General features: G+C 29.5%; 2 protein-coding genes across 2 annotated transcripts; both read right to left on the bottom strand.

Moving 5' to 3' along the window:
• Positions 1–243: 243 nt before the first annotated feature.
• Positions 244–5090, bottom strand: LOC108321710 (uncharacterized). Its single transcript, XM_017553544.2, has 6 exons — positions 4985–5090; positions 4393–4635; positions 4188–4243; positions 2291–4078; positions 1247–1358; positions 244–1161 (listed from the first exon to the last, which is right to left on the bottom strand). Exons 2-6 carry the CDS (start codon positions 4541–4543, stop codon positions 443–445), a joined length of 2826 nt encoding a protein of 941 aa, XP_017409033.2. The 5' UTR covers positions 4544–4635; positions 4985–5090; the 3' UTR covers positions 244–442.
• Positions 5091–15094: 10004 nt separating this feature from the next.
• On the bottom strand, positions 15095–16707 carry LOC108321660 (uncharacterized). Its single transcript, XM_017553478.2, has one exon. The coding sequence runs from the start codon at positions 16204–16206 to the stop codon at positions 15424–15426; it is 783 nt and encodes a 260-aa protein (XP_017408967.1). The 5' UTR covers positions 16207–16707; the 3' UTR covers positions 15095–15423.
• Positions 16708–22598: the final 5891 nt, after the last annotated feature.

The raw sequence follows: 22598 nt of genomic DNA, 5'->3' as shown, positions 1-22598 counted from the left end.
AATGTTTATCAGCACTACCAAAAATGGAGCTTTCATAAACTGTTTTATCAACTCTTACTGAATACTTATTTGGTACTTGCTGGTGTATATAAATTGTAAACTTTGTTACTTGAAGATTTTGATTGAAATTTGTTAAAGCAATGAAGGATTGTAAGATTCAAACACGTTTCAACCAGTAATGTGTCTTTGTCATCAAAGCATCATTAACTAATATTTGATTTAAGGCTTGGCTATCAATGCATATTTTTGTGTCTAAACTAGGCAAATCACAGCCATATATAATTGAAAAAAAATAAAAACTTGGTCACTGGACATTATTTTGTCCACTAATTCAGAGAGCTCAAAACATGATCCTATTTGTACAAAAAATACACCTTGTTAGATTACATCTCGCCAGAGAAATGACTAGTGAGATGTTGCATGATCAGCTAAATTGAACTTTTTAGAAGGTGATGGAGCCATGAGTGAAACCTACAAGGTCTTCAACAACTTCATCGACCAAAATTTGAAGTATATCCCCATCTATATCAACACCAGCCTCACATGCTTCAATACCAAAGTCAGTCCATTTCCCCAAGGAGTGGCTCATTTCCCATTCTATTATTTCATCAGGTACCATCCCAACCATAGATAACCATTTGTTGATCTCCCTCTTCACCTCTTTGGCCAACATCTCAGCTCTCATGCATAAAGGTAACTTTGTCCATGCCCTGAATCCAGAGTTAAAATAAAGGCTGCAGTTTGATTCTAGATATTCCACAACACAGTCAAGGAGAAAGCCCTTTAGTTCCTTTCTCTGTTTAGAATCCTCACAACTCACATCTGTCCACATGGTATCACTCGTCATGCTCTCAAGATCATCAACGAGAAACCGATGAATTATAAGTTGTGGCCCTTCATCCTGTCTGCGATCAGTTGTAATTCCAAGCACCAACTCAGTATGCAAGAGAATATCCTTCATATGGTTAAGCTTGCTTATTGTTAATTCTGTCCCATAAGTGTGCAAACTTTCCAATGCCCTGGGAAGTTGGCTGACAAGATCACTCAGTATCTCACCTATCCTCCCTTTGGTAAAGGATGTTGCAGAATCTGAAAGTTCAGCTTCATGTTCTAGTTGACCATAACAAGAGTGATTCATGGAATCAGGGTGAAAACAATGCCCTGGAATTAAATCAAAGACCAAACACATCAAAAAGAGAAATAAACGTATACTCAGAAGTTTTTTCTTATTGAAACTCCTCTTTACCTGAGCTTTCATCCAGACTACTGGAAGAAAAAGAAGCTTCCAAAACAGATCCGGGACTGAGATGATTACCATTGCAAGAGGTTCCTAATAACCTTTCTTGTTTTTCCCCATACTGAAAAGAAAATAATAAAGCAAAGATCATGTCAGAATTACAATTTTCCACCGCTCACAGTACAAATTAATACAATGGGCCAAAAGCATATGAGAATTACAGCACAAACTTTACTACATCTGATATCATCAAGAACGCATCCATTTCAATGTCCATTCCTTATTTTTATCTAACTTCCATTAGTATGCTTCACTATACTAAAAACAACCATGGTACCACCCGACTGAAGTATCATCATTTTTCATCTTTTGATATGATGAAATAGATAAAACGACAAAAATTGGTAAGAAATTTAGACTTACAATTGTTTAAACCAATTACCAATATTTGCAGTTTATTGTACTCCAATATTTGAAAGTTAGATTGGTAAACATAACACATTCATCAATGAATTTAATAAGCAAGGGGTGTAAAATACAACCAGATTACGGACAGAGTGTCTTGAGATAACCCACTCTGGCACTGATCAGCAGAACATGTACCTTTTTTCTAGAAATATGATTGCTTAATGTCAAAAACAAGATCCATTGGACTAAAAATCCTTTAAGTAGAACAACAGGACAAAGTCTAAACAATGAAAATAAACAATATAGTAAGATACGAGACGATAATTTGAGGCAAATATATATATATATATAAAAAAGTCACCCCCTCCCACCGTTGCGGCAGTCTGTCATTTATACTGACACATAAATAGCCACAAATGCAGAAAGCCATAAACAAAAGCATAAATAAGATACAAAAGCATTTCAAGCTGCAGTACATCCAACTATATTTCTTGCTTAGACTCAAGTCACGTAGATAACATTGACTACAGATTCACAATGAAATTGAGCAACTGGATATTATAAAAAGATGATTGATAACAAATGCAAAATGACAGGAGAATTAAATTTTGAAGCAGTGAGGCAATAAAGACAGAGAAGACTTACATGCAAACCAACATTTTCATTAAACACAGGATGACCATCATGACAGATCAAATGCTCTGAACTTAAAGCAGATATCAGCTCTTGAAGAATCATGGCACTTGATTTTTTAGGCGGAACACCTGTAGCCAATTCTTCGTCTCTTTGAGAGGTTAACTCCTTCAATTTTTGTTCTAGAAAGACACCTAAAGCATCAACTCTCAATGGTTTAGGCCTTTTAATACTCTCATTGTCAGTGCTTGTCTCTTCCCTGTCAACAGTTACTCCTATCTTTTGCTTCAGGGGGGAATTAAATGTAAATGACACTACATCATTGATCTTGTTGTCCTTAACCTTAATAATTCTTTCTCCTTGAGCAACTTGCTTATTTCTTATAATGGAATTGTTCAAGGAGGAAGCATTGGAGTCCCTTCTTTTGCCACCCAATCCATTAGAATGGAGATTTCTCTGTTTTGGACCAACTGAATAAACAGAACCTGTGCCTTCTAGTTGAGTGGCATTTGGGATCCTTCTTTTTCTCTCTAATGTCCGTACGTGAGACAAAGAATTATGCTGTCGACTATAAGGTTTTCTCTCTAGGTCAAATCTAGAACTGTCAGCTTTGGTAGGTGATCTTGTCCTTGTTCGACCAGTAAGACTTCTATTCATAGAAACAAAGTCCTTAGCACCATTCATAGCACTCGTAGATGATGATACCCCTTTTACTTGCATATCGCTCATTGTAGATCCAGATGAATATCTTTCACTGCTTAACATCTGTTCTTGTGTTTGAATTTTGTGTTTTGAGCGAAAAGAAGATGCATCATCCTCCAGGGTCCTTGATGGTTGGCAAGATGAATTCCATTTAGGTAGACAATCATGGGGCATTGACATTCTTCTAACAGTGGGCTCATTCCATGACTTATGTGCATTATTTTTCCCCTTCTCTTCAGTATCAAGAGATATGAACTTTTCCTGGCTTCTCAGAAGAACTACATCTCTGTCATGTCCAAGGGAAGTTAATGACTTTCCCTTCTTCTCTGATGATTCCATAGAGGTAGCTGTGATCACATCAGAAACAACGGGTGGAGGATCCAGTGGCTGTCCCCCAACCTCAAGCTTGCAGTCAACTACGTCTAGCAGATTACCACAGTTTTTGCAAGAGGTCTGCTCCATCAATTGCTTGCATGAGCCAGCTTCATAACAAGATTGATTTTGCACATCATTGGTCACAATACCAGTCTTGGGAGGGTACATGGAAGCAGGATATGTAAGAGAACCTTTGGCCCTACTTCTGCTTTGCAGTCCAGGTTCCAAAATTTTAGTAGCTGCTCCTATTAACCTAGAGCTTCGAGAAGCACTCTTTCCGGAAGGAATTCTCGGACTCTTCAAAGAAGAAGCAAGCTTTGGATGATGATGATGATGATGATGATGGTGATGATATTTTCTTCCTCGTGATAATACACTCTTAATTTGGAAAGCCTCAGCTCCAAACCTAGTCACTGCCCTTCTCTCATAGGACCCGGTTTTCTGAAGCTTCTGAGGTCTTGAATCATGCTTCACAACTCCCATTTCCAAACCCATGCCTTGCCTATCCAACTCGCCATGGTCACCACCCAAAGACTCATTCTTCCCATCACCACACAAGGCTTTCTTGGACTTGTCTCGCTGAGCAGTCGGAATAGATTCTAGACCCATCAACCTGGCTACCAGACTCGGAACTCGCATTTCACTCTTCTGTTCTACATCTAAGCCATGATTCCCACCTTTTTTATTAGCACTTGGGAAACCTCCACTGTTCTCATTAGCAATCTGCATATTGAACATAGCCACAATACCCAGACGAAACAATAGTAAGCGTCAAACAGTAAACAAAATAGAAAAGAAGAATCCATACAATCACTCGAGCATAGAATCTTACCAAGTGAATCTTGGAATTTGGCATCTTTTCATCCCCCTTGAACTTTTTCGCACGAGCTGATAAACACTCAACAACAAGAACATATATCAGTCGCCACAAACCAAGAAAAATCCTTCATGTGTATGTGTGACATTTCAGGCCAAATTCATATCATACTGAATAATACTATTACATCGTATGAACGTAGATTTACTAAGAAACTTACCTGGAGGAAGAAGCTTCTTGGAGAAGAGCTTCTTCTTGGAGAGCTTCCTCTTCCAATCAATGAGCTGAAAGAAAATGCCAACACAACCACCCGGCTTCTGCTGCACCTTCCTCTCCGTGATAGCCAAATTCTTCGCCGTGGAATCATTCATTTCTGCAACACTCCCCGAACCACCGACACTAATGGAACCAAAAGTCAAAACCACCTTCCTCAGCAAACGGTGTTGTTCTTCTCTACTCTACTCTACATTGTTAAAACCAAAAAACGCATTCAGTTCTCAGTAAACTCTCTCTCTCTCTCTCTCTTTCACACCGGTGAGAAAAGAACTTCTTCACATTCCCTGGCCAAGAAAACAAAACAAAAAAAGAGGAAAAAAGAAAGCAGCTTTCTCTTCCCTTTAGGTACCCAGTTGCAAAACCTGACTCTCACTTATGGAAACAAGGTACAATAATGTTATCCACAAAAGACATGGGAACAACTCTGCTGAACCTCTGTGACAGCCACGAAAAGACTGAGGCAGAAAGCAACTCTTGATGCAAAAAACGACACCGTCACAAGCCACACAGAAAAAGAAAAAAGAAGAGGCAAATACCCTTCCAGAACAATAATACAATTTACATGGCAACTTAAATCACAGGCAGCACCAATGCTGCTAATGCCACTGCAAACCAAACCAAAGCCTAGGTAAGGTTCTTGTGGTTATAGTAGTGAGGCGCGTGGAAACAAGAGAGTGTGTCATGGGTGCATAGGATAAGCCTAACGAGACAACCTGGACACCCATGCGCATGCAAGCATCGGTCAACACACCCAAAAATATTAATATTTGCGTCATCGGGACAACCAACAGGGAACAGTGTTCTGGTTTGTTGGGTAACGTTAGGTCTACGTCTCTCTGCTATTCTGCGCTATGGGGGCGTCAATTCATCGCTTTTCATGCTTCTATTTCACGCGCCCTCATTCCACTCGCTCTTACCTGTCATGACATATGCTTTACACTTTTTTTTCATCCAAATCATTAGAAATTTTTTAAAAATATATTTATAAGGTAATAATCTATAAGTATATCAATAAATCAAATCTAAAAGAAAAATTCAGTAAAAGTTCATTTGTTAAATAGATATTAATAATTATTAGTTTGACATAAGTAACATGATAATATATATATATATATATATATATATATATAATATATAATATATAATAGAAAAGAGCATGTACATAAGTTTTGATAAGTAACAAAGAGCATTTATCTTTTGTAGCAATGTACTAAAACACAGAAATGAATGGTGAAATTGAAGCAGAGCACTTTGCAATGGCATAAAGTTCGAAAAGGATACCCATTAATCATTCTATACTTTTTTTCCTTCTTTCTTTTTATTATTGCCTATTATTACTCACAGTGCAATGTGTTCCACTTTTGGGTTAAAATCTTTCTAAGCATTTTATAAAATTAATATATTCATATTATGTGAATTTATGCATAAATTGTAAAGGGGTAATAGTTAAAATAAATAAAATATATTATTGTTGACAGTGAGTGAAATGCATTGTTTGTTGGCTATATATGGTAACTATTATGAAGTAAAAGGTGGTGTTGAATAAAAAAAGAACAAAATGTAGAAGTTACACGTGAGTTTTGGTGGGCCCACATGTCGAAAAGAAGGGCAAAACAGTAACAGAGGTAAATATATTGTGAATACGAATGTAGTGTGTGGTAGTGAATAAAGTAGTGTGGTCACAAGAAGCGTGCCTGAAAGTGAAGTTTTATAGAGTGACCAATCGAATCATGGTTGTTCTTAACTGTTCTTATATACTAATTGGATTCCAAGATTTATCTTTTACATGTTAGATTTAGACTGCACACGAATCTGCTATAGATTCACGCTAGATTTTGTTGCAATCCATAACAGAATAGGAGCCAATAGAAACACGAACTCACAACATATTTTAGGATCTATGTGGAAAAAAGCTATTAGAGAATGCAAGATGTACCAGAAATACAATACGTATACCTATAAGTATATAATTAGGTTCCATAAATATAATATGTGTATTTTCAAACATAAAAGAAGAAACTTAGCACATCTCTTTAGTTACCAAGTTGAAGAAATAATCATGCATGTTCACAAATCCTACACCAAATCATGTTTCAGCACACCCATATGCTTTCACTTGTGGCATATCTACCTCTCCCTGCAGGTCCACTGATTCAGAGCATTATGAAAGTAAACATAGTCTTCGTAAAGGAGATAATGTTTCAGAACTTTACTATTCAATCGGTGATTTTACTGTTATACATCACTATAATAAATCAAACATATTTATAGATAAAACACGTTTATAGATTCTTAGATTGTAATTATGTTAATTCTAATTAAAAAAATTTCAAAAATTATAACTACAAAAATAAAGTAAAGAGATAAGTTTATTACCTTTATTATGAATTTAAGACTTTACTGTAATAATCGATGGGATACGTAAAACTGACTTGAAGATAAAGAATTGAGAATAACTTTTTAACGAGACCTAAAACAACATTAAAATATTAGAAAAAAGTGTGAAGGAGTGTTAATTATGACTCTCGGTCCCACCTGAAACATTTTTACGCTCATCGTGAGATCCGAGAACGAATGAAGAAATTTAATAGTGACACAGAAAACATGGACAATCAATAAGATTCTATGGAGTTGATTAAAGATATACATATACAAATACAAGAAATACAAAGAAGATACGAGGATGAGATAACAACACTCAAAGCTGAACATGTGATCAGTCGAACAAAAACAATCGGTCAAACATTGTGTCGATCATTCCTATTTTCTCAAATAGAAACATTTAAACTGTGGGACTGAGTAGATCAACATCATCTTAACTAAGAGACTATATTAGTTTATTTAAATAAAATAGAGATTAAATTTAAAAACATTAACAATTAAAAATCAAATTTTTATTAAACCTTTATTTTATATAATTGTAATCTATCTATTTAATTTTTTATATTATGATTTATTTTTCTTAATTTACACAATCTTGTTTTTTCATTCTCATTTTTCTTGGTTACCCATCCAAGCAAATGTAATTACACTTATGTCAGTTTATAATAGTATCAAGCAAAAATTTGCTCTGGTGATAAAAAATAAAGATCAGTGCAATGACATAGGGAGAATAAGTAAAAGGACATGTGCTGTATTATTCATTTATTAATAGTACATTATGGATGTTACCCATCCTAATTTATAAAACTGTGTCCATATAAGGAGAGACAGGATCACAATTTTTCTTATGAGACAATATCACAACATGATTGTGAAAAGCAAGACCCAAGATGAAAGATGGACTTAGAATATTTGTACAGGTTGGAATTTTTTTTCTTTACATACTAACACAAAAGAGATTTTTAATGACTTTTATAAATTCTCAGTTACCTTATAATTAATATTATTAGGTTATTAATAATTTGTTAAATAATATTTTAAAAAATTAACTTTTTATGTTTTATTTTATAAAACTTATTTAACCCATTTATCATTTCTCATGGACACCTATTTTTAACTCATTTATTCAAAATTATATTATATTTTTTAAAATCATGTTTACTTAGTTGTTTATTTATTTACAAAAAATCTACAATTTGTTTTTTTTATTGTGAGAATTATATTCATTTATATGCATACAATTTATTTTTCTCACCACTGTATTTAAACACATCAATCTTTCTTGTCAAACTTTTAAGTGAAGTAATTATTATGGAGAGGAGTTATTGATTTAGAATGAATTTATTTTGTGGTGAGTTGTTGCTGTTATTATGGTTATTAACTTGACATTATGGTTACATCCTTAGCAATAATATGGAGACAGAAGAGTTCTATGTACTGTGTCTGTTGTACTCAGAATATGAATAAGATATCACATGGTGTTGGTCTTAGATTTGGGTGACAACACTTTCTGACCTGTTAGTGTCAAGAATTTGGATCAAAGAAGATAGATACATACATTTTCTTTCATAACGATAATTTGAGAATATTTTTTTTTACAATATTTTAATATTATTTATATAATTGGTTCAAAATTATTTTATAATCAATAATAATTATTATAAACATACCAATTACATAGTAATACTGATATTAAAATGTTATGAAAAAAAGTTATCAAAATATCATTATTTTTTGTCTGTCCAGTGATATTTTTTATCTCAACCTTTTAATATCAAAGAGTCATTTTTTTTACTAATACTAAGTCAAAAAGTAATTTTATTTGACTGTCATTTGAATAATTTCACATTTCAAATACTCCATCGGATAATATACGAACAAAAACATATAATGATAAACTCTTTGAATTTTATTTACATGGTAATTTAGCTTTTAACTCATCTAATTATTTATTTTTATATAAAAAAAATTAACATTACTCGTTTCATTTTGATCTTTATAATTATCTATATCATCTTTTATTTTAAAATTATTTAATTTTGATACATAATATCATTTAACACGTGAAAAATTCAAATTTTAGTACGTATCACTCTTAACACTAATTTAGTTTAAAGAATTATATTAATTTTTTTTTTTAAAAAAAAGACTACATGAGATTTTTTTATAAAATAAAAATTCAAATATAATAACTAACATAAATCAAATTTATAATCATTAAACATTTACATTTTATATTTATATAGAGTTTACATTACCAACACCGTAGGGCACAAGTCATGTGTTTGTCTGAAGTATATGATCACATCACATCGTACACATGGCTTACTATTTTTGTTTCTATTTTGACTGTATAATTCACTGATTTTGTGGACTAAAAAAAAATCAAGTATTTGTAAATAATGATACTTTAATAATGTTTTTTATAATATTTTATTATTATATTATGTGATTGATCTTTATTAATTAATATTTATAATTATTATTATTGATTGTAAAATAATTTTAAATCAATCACGTGATAACGTTAAAATATTATAAAAAAATGTTAATATTATTGATATTCACCGATATAAATCCTAAATACACAAATATTATCAATATTTTTGGAAGAGATTTTGTTGTTAAAGATAATTCTGTATATTTTGAACAGTATGGCTTGATAAAGAACAGGTACGGTTTATTCAAGAAAAATAAATAAATACATGCACATGGAAAAACATTCAACTTGCACCAACTTAAATTACATATATCTTTCTTCCATAGGTTAAAGGAAACAATAAATTATTTTGCATTTGATATCATATAAGCTAATTAAAGATACACATTTTATAAAACGTGATAGCTGTTTATCTTTTCCATAACAGATGTTTATATGAATTTTTAATTATTTAAAATATTTTAATACGAGATAACTATAGATTTTTAGTTATATTTTCAACTTTAAAAATACATCACGTCTGTCACTAAAAAAATTATGAAATAATAATTAATTTTATAGATTAAAAATAATTAGTTATTGTCTAATTTAAAACTAATTTATAAATTAAAAACTATTAATGTTTAAAATAATATTTGTTATAAATAAAAATTTATAATTAGTTTAAGAATTAGAATTTTCTAACGTTATTTAACAAAGTTTTAGCTACAAGTCTAAATTATTGTTTGAAAATAAAGCAGAGATTAAACTGAACAATAAAAAACTAAAATATATTTTAACATTTGCTTTTTCTAACTTAATATAATCATCTATAAAATGCTTCACATTAATTAACTTTTACTAATATTTTCACTTGGAAAATTTTATAGGCATTCTAAATTTGTATTCAGCTTTCAATATATATGTATATAAAAGAAAGTTAGTAAGATCGAATTTGCAAAATTTTAAAATAACAAAGTTAATAGTCTAACAAAAATTCACTAAAATCACACCACTCCAAGATCCAGAAAAGCAAAATGGTTTAATTTAAAAACGTCGAATACATTCTTATTGCATTTTCTTCTGCACATATATAAACTTTTTTTCTTTTTTTTTATTTAAATCAATATGTTTTAATTTAACATACAAAAAAATATTTCATTTTAAAATAATTTTAAATATATTTTATTTAAATATATTCATAAATCAGAAAATTTTATATCCAAATAAATTTATTTGTTATAAAAATAATGTTATCAAATATTCAATTATTTGTTTTTTATATATCCAAATATTATGAGAGGTGTTTCTTTACATAGATTAACATAGTAGTTTTAGTATTTTTTTTATCATATCTGTAAAAAAAAATCACTTAATCAATCTTAATAAAATAATAATTTAATAATTTTAATCTAATACATTTTTAATCGAATTGAAAAAGATAAATATAAAACTTGACAATTTTAATTCATTAAGTCATTTAAATACTTTATTAATCTAGTAACTAAAAAGAACATGGTTAAAACATATTAATCGAGTCACTAATATAATCAATTAATTTTAATATATTTTTTTAAAATATTGCATATTTTCTCATTTCATTTCAACATTTTGATATCTTGAGATTAACAAAAACAAGTTTAAGAAAGTTTTGAGCATCCTATTTTTGAAAAAAACATTTTAATTCAAGAAGATTAAAAATCGAAGCTCATGAAAATAAGTTTTGATTATAATATCTATACATATTACATCTGTACATATATTTTTTGTATATTTATTCTCTTATTCCATTATTTATATTGTATAAAGGTTGTAATAATTGTGTGAAGATCACCCATCTTTTGTAAGGTTGTGATGATTGTGTGAAGTATCACTTATTTTTTTATTTTTTTAAGAATTTCGTCAAAGTTTTGTTTATATATTGGTTTTATGATTACTTAGGTGCACTTATACATAAAACTTTTGATATTTAGTGAAATTTCCAACTAAAGTTGTTAGAAAAAATTGATGTAAATTTGTTAGAATCGAATCACTATAAAAATCTTCATGTTTTACTTTTTTTTCTTGTTATAAATATTTTTTTTCTTTGATTGTTTTGGATCTTAATAATGCATCTTACACTAATCTTATTAATTAATTAAAAGAATTTCAAAATCGTTTTGAAAGAGTAAAAGAAATATTTTTTTTTCTTTTTAAAAAAAAATCAATTCACCCTTTTATTGGTGGAAAGGTATTGGTTGCATCAATTTTAACAAATAATTATATGTATCTTTATTGAATTTTATAAAAATTGAATAAAATCATAAAAATAACTACAAAAATTGATGACTTTTGTGAATAACAAAAATGATGAATTGTTATTGTTGTATTGTTTCTTTGATTAAATATTTGTATAAGTGGCAAATTTTCAAACCTAACCTTTTTTGAGGATGTTAACATTTTATTTATTTTGCATATTTGATCTATATTTATATCTTATTCATAAAATGTTTTAACTTTTTGATTAAAGCTTGGTAGTTTTAACTAATAAATAAGTATTTAATGTGTATAATCGCTGTGAACATATTTTTATGAGATGATTATTTATTATTATAACCAAGATGTTGTTATATTTTTCTAATTTCATACAAGAAATTTAAAACCGTTGAATTATTTTTCACACTTTCGTTTATGCATTTGATTTAAAAAAAAAACTCTTATTTACTTAAGCGATATTTTTTTTATATGAATTTTCTCCTGAATCGACTCGTTTGGAAAATATTTTAAGATTCTATCACGTATTTTGTCAAACCTATAATTCAAACTCGTAAAAAATATTTAAAAATGTATAAAAGTTTAAAGTAGTCAAATATATTATAATTAAAAAAACATTTTTTTATATATATAATTTTAGGAAAAAAGATAGAGGGATCATAGCCCTTTAGCCACCATAAAACTTCCCAACTGATTTGTATGTCAAGTTTGGTGCTCATTTAAACAGAGTTTTGAAGTCGGATATTTGATAATATTTTTTTTTAATATTTTAAATATCATTGATCCAAAATTATTTCATAATTAATAATAATCATAAATATTAATATAAATCAATCAAAATAAACACGTAGTTTTAAAATATTGTGAAAATATTGTAAACTTTAAAAAAAATAAAGTGAAGGATTTGAACTTGTTTTTTGTGATTGCAATATTGATTTGACATCTCCATTTCTTTTACTTCTTTTCAAAATCAACTTTCTCAACAAATCTGATATGACTTCTACCGTCCACCGCTACAAATCCTTTCACAACTTTTCCAAAAACATCAATCATCCTTCTCTTATTATATATATAAATTAACTTTTAATTTTCTATTAAATTTTTTACTTTTTCTAAATTTAAATATTTGAAATTTAATTGATGTTAAATACTTAAAATTTAACTTTTATATCACGAAATATTTTAGTTCATGATATTTACTTACCTACATTAAAAACGTGTTAGAATAATAGTCATATTTTTCTATAATTTTTACTTTTTCGTTATCAATCAAATTATCAATATCACCACATTAATGATAGTGATATTTTTAGTATTTAATACTTTTTTAATAAAAATAATAAAAACAACTTATCATTTTATATATTTTTTAATTAAATTATAATAATATACGTTTGATTCACTATCTTTCCAAATCATGTTAAATTAATTCTTCACTCTACTTACTCTAAATAAATAAGAACTAGAAAGAAAATGTTTGTTTCTTTATAATTTAATGGTTAAATACGCTCAAAAAAATATTTTTTTAATTGTTAAATTGTATTTCTTGTTGACATTTCAAATAGAATGTAAATAGCTCAAATTTAAAAAGGAAAAATATGAATTTGTTGTAAGGATATAAAAGTTTAAAACTTAAATAAATTTTAATTTGGTATCAAAGTTTGGAGAAAAAACTTATCCAAACTTTAGATTTAAACATGAAAAACAATGTTTTAAGTTGCGATGTTTTATAAGATAATGATATTTTGACAATAATTTTTTTACAACATTTTAACACTATCTACGTATTATTCTGTGATTGATCTATGTTAGTGTTTATGATTATTATTATTGATTGTGGAATAGTTACGTGTTAAAATGTTATAAAAAAATGTTGTCAAAATATCGTTATTTTTTTTATAAAAGAGCATGTAATTGTGGAGTTTGATGAAGTACGATGCTGTGATGGTAAGAAGGGACTTGAAAATGAAACGTACCAAAGTTGATTGAAAGCACATTGTTGAATAAACTTCTGAAGCAGTTTGAGGACTGCAGATGTTAGTGATGGAAATCGTCCTTGCAAGGAAAGGATAAAAATGATGCCCATTCACATCTTTTCTATTTGTCCATTTTCATGCTTCTTTATTCCATTTCCAACGCCTTCATCTATCAACTTTTCTTTACAACTATGTTTTAAGCCTTTTCTTGCCTTTTCCAACTTCTGCCTCAACAAAATGAATGAGATAGAGACACTACACACACCCATTCATTCCTCACAACATCCAAATTTACTTAATTACTTACTTTTTCATGTTGAAAATCTAAATCTGAGTATAAATCTTATATTTAATAGAAATGATATATAAATATAAAAATTTATTAATTTATTGTTTTAAGATTTTGGATAAAGAGTGATTTTAATTTTTTATATAATTACTTTTTTTTTATAAAAGAAAATTAGTTGAAAGATTTTTCAATTTTTTTTTCCATTAAAATCTATAGTTGAAGATTTCTTTGGAATGATGTTTGTGTAGTTAGTTCCTTCAAGTTCAAGGTAGTACTTTTTAAAGATGAAGTAATCCCTAATTTTGTTGGGAATTGAAGTTCAATTTGACTTATTTGAAGCCACCCAAAAAGCATCCAATAGAGAATTAGTCATGTTGATCTTTCCACAAGCATTAAACTTTAAGCTATGAGACTAGTGCGACACCTTAGACCTAACCTCCATTTCTTACTACCCTTTTTCCCCACATTTCCTAATTTTACAATCATACCATTTACGAGTTTTTTGAGAGAGATTAATCGGATTATCCATAAAGTCACGATATCTTATAAGATAATAAGTGCATAAACTTTCTTGATTAACCACAAAATTACCGTTTCTTGATTAAGCAAAAGCTAGAGATTTAGAAATCAATGATTTATGGTTTCTTCAAAGCGTCAAATACTCTGAATTTTGGTATTAACAAAAGTGCTAGCTTCAGAGAATCGTAATTCTTCACCAACTTATGCAGAGGCAGACCAAAACAGGCTTTGCAGAGCACCAAATTAATGTGGTATGGTGTGCAATGATCTGTTGTGTTCAACTGCTATTCATATGCAAACAAGTACTTTACTTCTGCGTGTAGAAGGAGCTATAAAAATCAGTCAGAAAGCATTATTGTTGAAAATGAATCCATGCAACAGCAACAACAACTGAATGCAGAAGAGAAACACTTCAAGCTCTTCTCACATACCCTTCTGTTCATTTGAGCAAACATTTGAAAAAATTTATGATTTTGATTAACATTAGTTTATCTTAATAATGAACGTTAAACTTAATTCAACTCGGTAGAAGCAGTTTGTAAACTGAGGTTTACACTTAATATATACTCTAAATAGATCTTATTGTCCATGTGGAATTGTAAAATGAGGTTTATTATCGTGGGACTTACATCAGTTTGAAGATGAAAGGAGTTTTAAGCTGATATTTTTGGTCAATAATAAGATCGGGTTTTAAACATAAATTTACTATGAACATAAATTTTATAAAATGTAACGTGAATGAAAGAGACAATGCATGATTAATTTTTCCATTTAGGCTCTCATTGATGTAGAGAAAGAGAGATCCAGAGTAAGAAAGGAAGAAGAGATACTAAAATGAAAGTCAATGTATTTACACATAGTCCAAAGAACAAAAGTAGAGGAACAAGAACAAGAAGCAAGGTACAGGCACGAAAACAACAGTTACCTGTCATTTTGTGCCCCAAAACATGTGCTTGCATTATATCATTCTTGTCCATCACCTTCACACGCATCTCTTTGTACCACTTTGTCTTCACGATGCAAACCATTCACCATTCAAAGTTTTACCTATACCTCGTTTTTCTAGTTCACATGGTAACCGGTAAACCTAAGAAGTACATGGAAAAACAAGACAGACCCCACTGGTTTGCAAGCAAACTAAAGCTGCCTCTTGCTCTTGTCTCTATTGCTGGAGAAGATTGAAGCCAAACCGAATAGGTTTGCAGGAGGAACATTCAGAACAGGATTCACTCTAACACTGCTACCATAGGATCCATGATGACTCTTGTAATTCAATGGAGGCTTTTGATAATAACCGTTTGGAACGTAGGAGTGAGACAACCTTGTGGAAGAATGTTTCTGTGAATTTGGCCTAATGTTGACACCACCCTCCTTTGAAAGTGGATTCCTTTTAACGTTTGGGGTTGATGATCCAGTTGAATTGCTTCTTGATAGAAGCGGCAAAGGACAAAAGCTCCTTCTGTGTCCATTTCCACAACTGCTGCTTCTTTTGAAGATCCAAAAGGACTTGGAACTTTGCTTCTCGTACACTTCATCGTTCAAACACTTGCTTTCTTTGGGGTTCTCTTTCTTTGAGTTTTTACAGGTAGGTGGAGCAGCATAAGGAGGAGGCAATGGAGGGTTATTCTTTGGTGCTAATTGACCCGTTTGCTTTGGAGGAACGTTCTTTCTCTTGACCTCAGTGGGAAGGATCCTCCCATGTGAGAAAAGCTCGTCAGCCGAAGATGACTCCAGCTCAAAGCTCTCACTGACGTAAAAATCAAAATCAATGCCGGAATTCAAACCAGAGGAGTTTGATCTAAAAGGGAGTTGCTCAACGGGAATGACATCAGAGTGGGAAAAATCGTGTGAGAATGAGATTCTAGGACTCACAGAAGAGGAAGAAACTCCACAGTTTTCTGAGCAAAGATCAACTGCCATTTGGTTGAAAAGTTTGGAAGTTGGAAGAAGGGTCGAAGGATAAAAGAAAAAGAAAAGGGTTTGATAAGAGAAACACGAGAGTACAGCAGAGGATTTAAATGGTTGGAAAAGTTAGCAGAGCAGTGAATTTGATTGATTCAAACCTAACAAGGAATGCAATAAAAGAAGCATCTAAGACTGAAATGAAAAAGAATGCCATAAAGAGGGGTTTGAATTATTAATAAAGGTAGGAGGATGTTGAGTTTGCAACTTTACTGAGTGGTCCAAAGTGGACAAAACGGGATCAGAGGGATGGCTAAAAGGGGATATCCCTTCTGGTTTTTGTTTGAAGTGTAGCAAAGACTAAAACTTTTTGGTGAGGCTGATGAAGGGTCGTGCAGAGAGTGTTGTGTTGTGAGCTAAAAGCCGGCTTCAGTTCAAACTTGATAGTGGTTAACCACTTTTAAATGTGAAATTATGCAGAAAAAATGATAAATTATGCAGAAAAAAATGATAAAATTATGCAGAATAACATAGCTATTGCCGCACCTACAAACAAACAAAACCAGAAAGATGCCAACGCATCAGTTTGTACTCCATTTGGTACTCAATCATAGACACACCAATTTTATTATGCAGGCAATTATGCATTTTATTCAATACACAGCTTTTGGGTCTCCTCACTGTTATCTAAAACCAAATCCATAAATTGTAAATTATATTTAGGTTGTTTACATATTATGTCAAAACGACTGTCCCTGTCATCTGTTAAATCCATCCTATTTTTAATACACACTTACATCATCATTAATCAATTATATCAACCTATTTTCTTTTTTCTATTTTTGAATTAATTTACTCTATGATTCTGATTATATTAGATGCGACTCCTTTATTTAGATAATAATTATTGTTTTGAAATTTTTTTATTTTTTATCTTAAAATATATCATCTTCTTGTTGGTTGAAGCAGAGGTTAATTTATAGAAGATTTAGATATGTTAGAACTTGGAAGGTAGAGATTCCTAGTTTCCGTACTTTTCACGTTTAATTCAATTCAGTTTTAATCAATTGGGTTTTTGTTATTTATTGAGTTAATGAAGAATAATTTGAAAATTATGGTAAACTAGCAAAGATAAGTACATGTCAGATATTAAATAAATAATTAACTTTAAATACATTAGTAAGGAAAAAAACTACAAAAGTCTAATTATAAATTGTAAACAACATGTTAAAATTGTTGACTTTAATGATAATCATTTAAAAATATGTCTAAAATTAAAATTAATTAATTAATATTATAAAAAAATTATTAAAATATTTTTGAAATGAAAAAAAAAACCCTAAATTTTGTAACTTTAGCAGGTTACTAAAACGACAGGGGAACACGCCATGGTGTTTCCGTAACAGCGGCAGAAGTAATCATGCAATGCAATTTTCACCACCCTTTTCTTTCTCTCTCTAGTTTTCTTAATTACATCAAACTACAATCATAAACACGGTAATTATTTCATGTTTAAGTTTAAAAACAATTAATACATATACTTTTTTAAATTAAAGGATTAGTATATTAGGAAAATAGACATTTAAACGGCCTACTCTATTTGTTCAAATGTTTAGATTTTTAAAATTAGAAAGGAGTTGAATTGCATTTAAAGTTGTATATATAGTAATGAAGTTAAATAATTGCATACTTTTTTATTTCTATTTTATTACATTCATCATTACAATATGTGCAGTTAATCTACACAGAAGTGATTGACAAGTGTTTTTGGTTAGTTGAAAATTGTAATTGCAATTCAATGAAATGTTGAGCTGTTATAGGTTTTATTAGATATTCTATGATCATAGACATTCTACAAGTAACACAGTCTTTTAGTAATGTTTTCGTATCTTGTAAGAAACCCTAAACCCATCACAAGAACATAAATAATATATATATTCTTTTTTAAATAATAATAATTTTGTAAACTCTTTATTGTGTAACATTACAACATTTTTATGAATATATGTACTACTTAAGGAGGTATTAAATAAATCATCTTTGCGTTAATTTCATTAATACGTAATTATCCTAGCTTTACTATATTTATTCCGGTAAAGAAGTGAGAAGGTATTATTACATTAAGATTGAAATATTTCTTAATCATTTAAAGAGAAACATTAATCATCTTAATCTTACTACACTTTTAACTTGGTTACAAAGCTAAAAAGTATAGGTAGTAAAAGGTAAGATTATTTTACGCTCTTATATAATTCTTTTTACATTCTTCACAACGTTAATATTATATAATTATTATTACAAAGTTGAAGAAATACCATATAAAGACTAACTCCATAAATGTCTTTAATCTTTAATATATAAATTACTCATATTTAATATTTAAAGTATACATCTTATTATTAGTTTTTCATAATATGAATAAGATTATGTTTCAAAAGACACTATGATGATTAAGTAAGTCTCTCAAGTTAGTAGTATTAAATGTGTAATCAATGAAAACGTAAATAAAATATCATGGTTGTGTTATTTATAATATAATTTATTACGTTTATAAATCCTTACCTAGATGGGTCTAGGCTTGGGCTTAATAGTCCAATTACCTTGTTTGATTATATTATGCTTAGTAGTTGGTATATCATTAGTTCTGGTAGATTGACAGATAATCGATCAGATCGCTTAATGATAGTCGCATACAATATGAGCTAAACATGTTTAGATACAAACATTTAGGAGATATGCAGTTGTGTTGTGTATCTTATCGTCTTAAGACGAGATTAATACTTATGTGGTCGAGAGATACTCAACCATATACAATGCATTCATAAATATTTAAATAAAAAATTAATTTTAATATAGATATTTGTATAACCTTGTTTAATTTTTATTTGTATTTGAGGTTTTATCAAACACATTTTATTCATAATGGTGGAGATAATAGTAAATTTTGTTCCGTAAAAACTTCTCGTTGTGTTCCATACATATATTAGATTTATAATTTGAACATAGGTTTTTCAACAAAATCTACAAATTGTTCTGTATTTTGAACAAACTTTTTTTTATGAAGTCGCACTAAAACCTTACTCATTCTAAACCATTTTAAAATCTATTTATGAATTGCTTAATAAAAATCTATTTGTCAAAAATAGTACCATAATTTCTATCTTAAGTCACCTAGAAACATTTTTAGGGTTTATCTAATCTATAATTTCACTCTAAATCAAAGTGATATATCACCATCCAACAACCATAAAAAAATTACTTGAACTTTTTATATATTTTTTTATAGTTTTACTTAATTACTTTCAACCTTTTTATTTATTGATATTATATTTTTCATATTAAAAAGCCCGATGAGACAATCTGAAATAAAAACTTTTTAACCCGCATATACTAATTTAATTAATATAGAAAGCCTTTAAAATTGAGATTGCTTATTCAATTAATGTAGAAAACCTTTAATAAATGGGTTAAACAATTTTTATTATAATCCACATATTAAATTAACAAATGCTAATTCAATTAACAGATTGTTTAAACTGAATTAAAGTTGGAAGAGAGATCTCTCCACTTGAGTAGATATAAGATTAATTTGTTGAATATAAAAGAGGGTAAAAACAAGTTCAACTATTTTCATTAAAAAATACTTAACAATTAACATTGCTGATAAAAAAAATATATTATACTTCAATATTACAAAATTTCAATTTCAGATATATTTTATTTTCAGGTAACAAAAAGACTTTTTTTTTCATTTTCTCTTCCTAAAAATGGTTATAAACAAAAACAGTTTCACTAATGAATGAAGATTTGTTAATTGATTGAGAAAGTATGCAAACCAAAAACTGATAAATATAATAACCAGTTGATAGGAATTGAAATGCATTTATAAGTGATGAATGAAGTTATGCACATTTGGCAACTAACTAGTATTAAATTATGATTATAAATTGGTATGAATATGCTCCTTCATAAGAACAGGCAACTTGGTTATTACACTTTCTCCTCCTCAATATCCAACTAAAATCCCTGCTTTCTTTACTCTTCTGACTGGCTCATTGCTCACAGTCTGTAATGTCACTTTCATGCACTCTATTACTTTCTTCGGTGAGTCTTCTTTTTTGTCTACTATAGATCATGGTTAGGTTCTTTTGTATAACATCCATTACTCTCTATTCTCTTATAACTAATTCGAGTTTACTCCTATTACTAAGGTTTTGGTAACTTCATTAATTAGTGTGGTTGTGAAGGGTAGGCTACCCTTATAATTGTACTGTAGTAGATATTATTTCAAATGATTTTGGACCATTGAAAAAAAAATTGCTCCTGTTTCAATGTTCCCACACACGCCAATAATCAATCTTTCTACCACTTGCATGTCAACGAAACTTTCTTACACCTCATATGTATATTAGGTTAATTTCAAACCTAACTTAATTATATTAGATTAAGAAGTAGATTTTAAATATAATTTAATCTTATTATGTTAGTTTGTAAAATATTAAGAAGTGGATTTAAGTCTAATTTAATGTTACAATATCGACTTATAAGGTGAGATTTGCACCTATTTATATATTATAAATTGATTTTATCTCTAGTTGTGAGACTTTCAACACACTCTTTTAAATGAAAATATATACATCTCGAGTGTGAAGCTAGATATTAATAGGTGATCCGATAATGCACCGATAACTGGTGGAACAATATCATATTAATAAGTGGACTTTGAGTTTAATTCAACTCTACAAAATCGACTTATAAGATGAGGTTTATATCCATTTATATATTTTATCTCTAGTCGACACGATACTACTAACATAAAATGAGGTACATTAAACTTATTTTTTTTATCTTTAGTGGGAGGTGGTTGATCTTGAGTCTCATAATTAGAAAGGTGGATGACATGATTTTGTTTGATTTTTCGTTGGCGTATTATTTTGGTTGTGTGTGAGTGTGACATTGTAATTTGTGAATAATTGGACACCAAAGATATACCAATGACAGTAATTTCTAACACTTTCTCTTTAACTCTCTCTTCACCAATTTAATGACTTTCTCTCATAATTTAAAAGTGGAATCTAACATGATTAGTTTTTCAATAAGTTTCAAGAAGATTCACTGGTGATTCATTTGCACGTGTTTGGTTTACTTTGGATAATATAAAACAATGGTCCTTCCAGGTCATTTTAAATATCTAAAAAATTAAGCAAATATGCATCTAATAATAAAACATATTGATTACATGAGTACAGGTCATTAATGTAATCCAGTAGGAGGTAAAGATCCCTTTACTTCCAAAATATATCAAAATTTAAAATTCAAACCAATTTCAAAGTTTAATAAGGAAAATAATGAGTTTAATAACAAAATTATATGTTTTTTTTTCTTTTAAATTCAAAAGTATAATTATATATTATCTCGGTTTCTATTTTAGTGTAATGAAAAAAACTAGATTGACAAACAGTTTTTCTCTGGGGATGTGTGATGATGTGAGTGATTACACAGAGAGAACCACATTTCTGCTCCGATTTGGTTGGTGACGTCTTTTGCCACTGTCACGCACGATCAATATATATATATATATATATATATATATATATATATATCAATCAATCAAAAGTGCAGACAAGTAAAAAGACTGTGATGGAGAATAAGAGCTGAGAAGCATGCATGCATGCATGCAATGTTTCAAAGCGAAGAAAAAGAAGAAAATGGAAGGTGGGTCCCTATATTGGTGATGAACTTGATAGATACACGGAAGCCATGAAATGTTATAGTGGCAGCCTCACACGTAACGAAAGACATGTAATGTGTTGTCGAGGTTGTTGCTGAACAACAAAACAGTGCATGAGTTGATACTGTAATTGATTGAGGTGAATATCGTAGTTGTGACACGACATGCTCATATCAACAACAGTGTCAGTATGATATCATTGCCTTGTATTGTGATATGTTAGATTCCTTCTCGATTCTATAAGTTGGATTGGATACAGAGAATGCAGCAGTGAAGGACAATAATGATCAATTACCTATCAACTACACATTCTAAGCTGTCAATACGCTTCTCTCAGTTTGATTCACTATAATTCTATACTTAAACTATTAATTTTTTATTTTATTTAACAAAGAATGAAAGAGACTTATGTTTGTCAGAGATAGAGAAAAAAAATAGTACATATATATAAAATGATTTTTATTTCCTTTTTAAACATTTTTAATGACTGTAGTGGTACTGCACAAAAATTATTTATGTTTTTTTATCTATCTTTTTCCCGGTCACCTTGTAATAACGGAAGAATTCAATAACCTCCAAACATAAACACCCTTCTTTCCATTCCTCCATAATTGTAACATCAAAGAAAGTCTAAGATAATAACATAATCTTCCTTTCTATCATGGTTAACTCCACTAGA

This window comes from Vigna angularis, chromosome 2, assembly GCF_016808095.1.
Source record: "Vigna angularis cultivar LongXiaoDou No.4 chromosome 2, ASM1680809v1, whole genome shotgun sequence".
Lineage (NCBI taxonomy): Eukaryota > Viridiplantae > Streptophyta > Magnoliopsida > Fabales > Fabaceae > Vigna > Vigna angularis.
Note: the sequence above shows the minus strand (reverse complement) of the source record. Positions and strands in the feature narration are given on the sequence as shown.

Coding starts and splice junctions, on each gene's coding strand:
- LOC108321660 (XM_017553478.2), bottom strand. CDS start 16,206: ATGGCAGTTGATCTTTGCTCAGAAAACTGTGGAGTTTCTTCCTCTTCT.
- LOC108321710 (XM_017553544.2), bottom strand. CDS start 4,543: ATGAATGATTCCACGGCGAAGAATTTGGCTATCACGGAGAGGAAGGTG. Junction 4,244..4,392: donor CAAGAAGCTTCTTCCTCCAG/GTAAGTTTCTTA, acceptor AGTGTTTATCAG/CTCGTGCGAAAAAGTTCAAG. Junction 1,359..2,290: donor ATGAAAATGTTGGTTTGCAT/GTAAGTCTTCTC, acceptor TTTTCTTTTCAG/TATGGGGAAAAACAAGAAAG.